The sequence below is a fragment of the Chiloscyllium plagiosum genome, chromosome 32 (genome assembly GCF_004010195.1).
Source record: "Chiloscyllium plagiosum isolate BGI_BamShark_2017 chromosome 32, ASM401019v2, whole genome shotgun sequence".
In the NCBI taxonomy this organism is placed as follows: Eukaryota; Metazoa; Chordata; class Chondrichthyes; order Orectolobiformes; family Hemiscylliidae; genus Chiloscyllium; species Chiloscyllium plagiosum.
Genome location: NC_057741.1, coordinates 3,148,828 through 3,153,996, shown reverse-complemented (window position 1 = coordinate 3,153,996; position 5,169 = coordinate 3,148,828). Strand labels below are relative to the sequence as shown.

At 43.5% G+C, this 5,169-nt stretch overlaps 1 protein-coding gene across 1 annotated transcript in view; it reads left to right on the top strand.

Annotated features, from left to right (window-relative positions):
* LOC122539245 (deleted in malignant brain tumors 1 protein-like) overlaps nt 1-5,169 on the top strand; it is a 52,063-nt gene that overhangs the window by 20,805 nt on the left and 26,089 nt on the right. The window contains exons 4-6 of the mRNA XM_043673946.1: nt 2,017-2,322; nt 3,903-4,211; nt 4,625-4,939. Of these exons, the coding sequence (XP_043529881.1) occupies nt 2,017-2,322; nt 3,903-4,211; nt 4,625-4,939 (930 nt within the window). The remainder of the gene's footprint in view (nt 1-2,016; nt 2,323-3,902; nt 4,212-4,624; nt 4,940-5,169) is intronic.

Below are 5,169 nucleotides of genomic sequence, written 5' to 3'. Positions count from 1 at the left end.
AGATTTACAAGGATGTTGCCAGGGTTGGAGGATTTGAGCTACAGGGAGAGGCTGAACAGGCTGGGGCTGTTTTCCCTGGAGCATCGGAGGCTGAGGGGTGACCTTCTAGAGGTTTACAAAATTATGAGGGGATGGATGGGATAAATAGACAAAGTCTTTTCCCTGGGATCGGTGAGTCCAGAACTAGAGGGCATAGGTTTAGGGTGAGAGGGGAAAGATATAAAAGAGACCTAAGTGGCAACCTTTTCATGCAGAGGGTGGTACGTGTATGGAATGAGCTGCCAGAGGAAGTGGTGGAGGCTGGTACCATTGCAACATTTAAGAGGCATTTGGATAGGTATATGAATAGGAAGGGTTTGGAGGGATATGGGCCGGGTGCTGGCAGATGGGACTAGATCGGGTTGGGATATCTGGTCGGCATGGACGGGTTGGACCGAAGGGTCTGTTTCCATGCTGTACATCTCTATTACTCTATGACTCTAAGAGTATGACACCGATCTAGCATCTCATGACATGACTTAACCCTTAACAACAACAGCAGCAAAGCCAAGAGAAAATAACAAAAAAGTGAAACTACTTACCATTTACCTGATGGTTGCAACTTCACAGTTTAATTTCCTTCTACTTGTCCTTTGCCCTCGTGCCTTCAGCAGTTGCAATAGTTCACTACTCCTCTGACTGCCATATCTCGCTGCTGATCAACCTCCTCACTGAGATCTGGTATTCACTTAAGCCTTCACTTAAACCTCCAGCAGCAGTTCAACCACAAAGCAACCTTTCTCAAAGTGGCCACTCGCGTGGAGCTTGCCTCCCCTTTATTCACTCCTCGGTGGTCTCTGGTGTTATAGACCAGACCAGACCCTTTTGCTTATTTTAAAGGTAGATGTGAAGTGCTGTATTCCAGATGCATTGCAACTGGTCACTGTTACGCAAAACACAATTTATTTAAACATTGCAGTTAAAATACAAACAAAAGAAAGAAGAATTTAGAATAACTTAACTATTGGAAAACTTAACCAAATACAATTTGTTCTGACAAAACATGATAGTTCGGTTCCCATGCAATCCCACGTTATAAAAAAATCACGTAAAAGCAGCATCATTTAAGCCAATGGGACTAGAATCGCATTGTAGCCAATACAGGGAAGGAAGGTTCACATTCTACAAATAATGGTCTAAATTCTTCAATCGCATTGTAGCCAATTCGCTTTGAGAAAACATGCATTATAGCAGGACCAACTGGAGTAGATACAGTACCTTTACTAATTAACTGTTCCAATATAGTAATATCCTAGAAACACACCCCTTGGCAAAAAGGCAGATTCAGACACAGATTCTCACTACAATTCTTCAATCCAGGAGGGAAGAACATCAAGAGAAGATTCAGAGAAAATAGCAGCAAAGAGACATTGACTGAAGCTCCAATTCTTTTGAGACCCCAAAGGCTTCTGATGCTACTGAAAAATAAAACCCAGAAATCCGGATCTGTGAGAGCCAGCCTCAACCATTCAGACTGTTTAAAAAAGGCCCAAGGCCTCACAAGTTGTTTGCACAAGTTGTCTTCAGTATCCAGTTCAATACCTCTACCTTACAACCTGTCTTCAAAAAAAAACAGGGATCGTCACACTTCCCAGAATCTTCCTCAGTTGTTTCTCAGCAGCACCCTCTGTTGCCGATAGGTGAGATGAAAAGAACCAGTTTTCTCTGGTGGTGCAAGTCCAAACAATCGAGTGTGTTAAGTTAGAGCTAGGCTGTTCATAGGTCATGTCAGGAAGCACTACCTTACACAAAGCAAAGGATTCTGTTCAACCTTTCAAGACAGAGACTGACGATTTGTATTAGCGAGGAATAAGAAATGATATGGAGCAAAAGCATATAATTTGGTATTGAGTTACAAATCAATGTTTACCTAATTGAATGGCAGAAATTGTCATGTTTCTGAATGGCCTTCTCACGTTCTCATGTTGCTTCTGTTGATAAACTCACAGATTAATTGTGTTCCTGCTTCTATTCCAGGTCCAGTCCCTGTACAATTAGTGAATGGGATCAGTATGTGCTCTGGAAGAGTTGAGGTCTATCATGACTCTGACTGGGGGACTGTCTGTGCTAATGGCTGGGACACAAATGCAATGAATGTGGTCTGCAGAATGTTGAATTGTGGGAGAGCCTTGTCAGGAGGTGACTACGGAAACGGGAGCGGGAAGATTTGGTTGGATAATGTGACATGTCTTGGAACAGAGTCTGCCCTCAGTCAGTGCTCTGCCAATCCATGGGGGGTGAATACTTGCATTAACAGGAAGGATGCTGGAGTGACCTGTTCAGGTGAGTATGGTGACCTTCTTTGGTGAGAAAATTTAATTTTCTATTGTATGTATTTGTTCTCAAATTGTCCTAGGACATTAGAATGTACATTTTCAGTATTACTAGTCCAAACCTGTGCATTTGCTTATGTTGATATTGGAAGGGATGCAGGAAAAATGACCCAGTAAGGCTCTGGGGTGTAAAAGAGTTAAATAATCTGACAGGGTACAGGGACTAAATTTGTAATTCCTCAAGTATAGGAGATCAGAGAGTGATCTGATCAAGTTGTCAAAGAGGCTAAAAGATTTTAGTCGTGTAGAAAAGAGAAACCATTTTTTTCAGTTTGAAGCCAGTGCAGAATTTATGCAAGAAGGGGCTTTAATACAGAGCAGCCATGAATGACCTCTGGATCCTGCATTCTTTTATGTTCTTTATGCTTGGTAGTACAGGGTGGAACCTAACCATCTTAAATCTCCAGTTGATAACTCCAGTGAAAATCCATAGACTCAGCGAGGTCTACAGCACAGAGAGAGGGTTTTCAGCATTAAATAACGACCACCTAATTACTATAATCACATTGTCCAAAACTTAGCCCATAGCCTTGTATGCCTTGGCACCAGAAGTGGACATTGAAATGTTCCTTAAAGGGCAGCACAGTGGCTTAATGGTTAGCACTGCTACCTCACAGCACAAGGACCTGGGTTTGGTTACACCATCAAGCAACTGTCCGTGTGGAGCTTACATATTCTCCCCATGTCTGCATGGGTTTCCTCCTGGTGCTCCGGTTTCCTTCCAAAGATGTGCAGGTTAGATGGATTGCCCATGCAAAATTGCCCATAGTTTCCAGGGTGGTGCAGGCTAGGTGGATTAGCCATCAGAATGCAGGATTACAGGGACGGGGTGGGTCTGGGTGGGATGACCTTCAGAGGGTCAGTAGAGACTTGATGGCCCAAATGACCTGCATCTATGTTGTAGGGATTCTGCCTCCATCACCCTTACAAGCAGTAATCTTCAGGTTCCCATCACCATGTCGGTTAAAACATTTTTCCTCACATTCTCTGTAAACCTCTTGCCTCTTAGTTTAAATCAATGTCGAATGATCATTGATGCTCCTTGCTGTCCATTACATCTATGCCCCTCTTAATTTTATGCATCTCAATCACGTCCCTCACTCCAATTTCTTCTGCTCCAAGGAAAGCAACCACATTCTGTCCAATCTCTGCATAAGTATACTCTCCCACCCAGGCAATGATCTGATAAATCTTCTCTGCACCACCTCCATTACAATCAATCCCACCAATAATGTGGATTCCAGAATTTGGCCTCACCAACATTTTATATGTTCCAGCATAACCTCCCTGCTCTTAAACTCTGTGCCTTAGCTAATACTGGAAAGTATCCACGTGACTTCTTAACCACTTTATCTACCTGCCCTGATGCCTTAAGAGATCAGTGGCTATGAACGCTAAGATCCCTCTGATCCTTGGTGCTACTCAGGATTCAATGTTTATTTTATATTCAATTACCTTAATTGTCATGTCTAACTGCATCACCTCACATTTAACCAGATTACCTCAAATCAGTTTCCATCACTGTTGCAGGTCCGGTGCCCTTACGTTTGGTGAATGGTACTAACATGTGTTCTGGAAGAGTTGAGGTCTATCGTAACTCCGTCTGGGGAACCATTTGTGACAATGGATGGGACATAAATGCATCGGAGGTAGTCTGCAGAGCGTTGAACTGTGGGACAGCCTTGTCGGCACAGACTGGAGCCTACTTTGGAGCGGGGAGTGAGAACATCTGGGTTTCAGGAGTGAAATGTCTTGGGACAGAACCTTCCCTCGATCAGTGCTCTGTTACTTCCTTGAAGAACTGCACACACAGCCAAGATGCTGGGGTGATCTGTTCAGGTGAGTGGGGCTGGCATGAAAAACACCTTATTGCCAGTTTATAACAATGTTCTGACCAGGTGAGCGACTGTTATTGACGTGAAGGCTCACGCAATATCTCAGTGGATCCATCTATCATACTGAGTGGTACCAAGATCTTCACAAAGGACAAGAAAGACATGGTTTCTGCTATCTTTGCTGGACCTTTGGGAGGGAGTCCACGCAATTCAGGGCTCATGCTTCATTATCACCTTGGACAGCATTACCCTGGGATATGAGCTGGAATCATGGCGAAAACTGCTGATATAGGAGAGATTAGGGAAGTAGGATAGGTCTGGATATGCGTGGGAGTTTGATACCTGTGATAAAATATGCAGACAACAACTTCCCAGAAAATCTATGACTAGTTTAACTGTCTTACCTGTTCTACTCAGGTCCAGTACCTGTCCGGCTGGTGAATGGTACCAACATGTGTTCCGGGAGAATTGAGGTCTATCGTAACTCCATCTGGGGAACTGTTTGTGACAACAGCTGGGATAAAAAAGCAGCGAGTGTGGTCTGCAGAGTGTTGAACTGTGGGACAGCCCTGTCAGCACCGAAAGGAGCCTACTATGGATATGGGTCTGGACACATTTGGTTGGATGATGTGAAGTGTAATGGGACAGAGTCTGCCCTCGATCAATGTTCTGCTAACCCACAAGTGGGGAATAACTGCACACACAGTCAGGATGCTGGAGTTACGTGTTCAGGTGAGTGAGAGATACTTGTTTCACATGAATATTTTAGATCTGTATCTTTTATGCATAGATTCTCAAACTGCCGTAGTGGAACAGAAACTTATTTTTGCATTACTGGCCGACGTTTGAAGCAGTGTATTAGCAAATTAAATAACGAGGCATGTAGTTAGAGTTTTAAACTATATCACATGAGGATCAAGTGAGGGGAAAAATTGAAGAAAAAGGATAAGGTATTGGTGCAC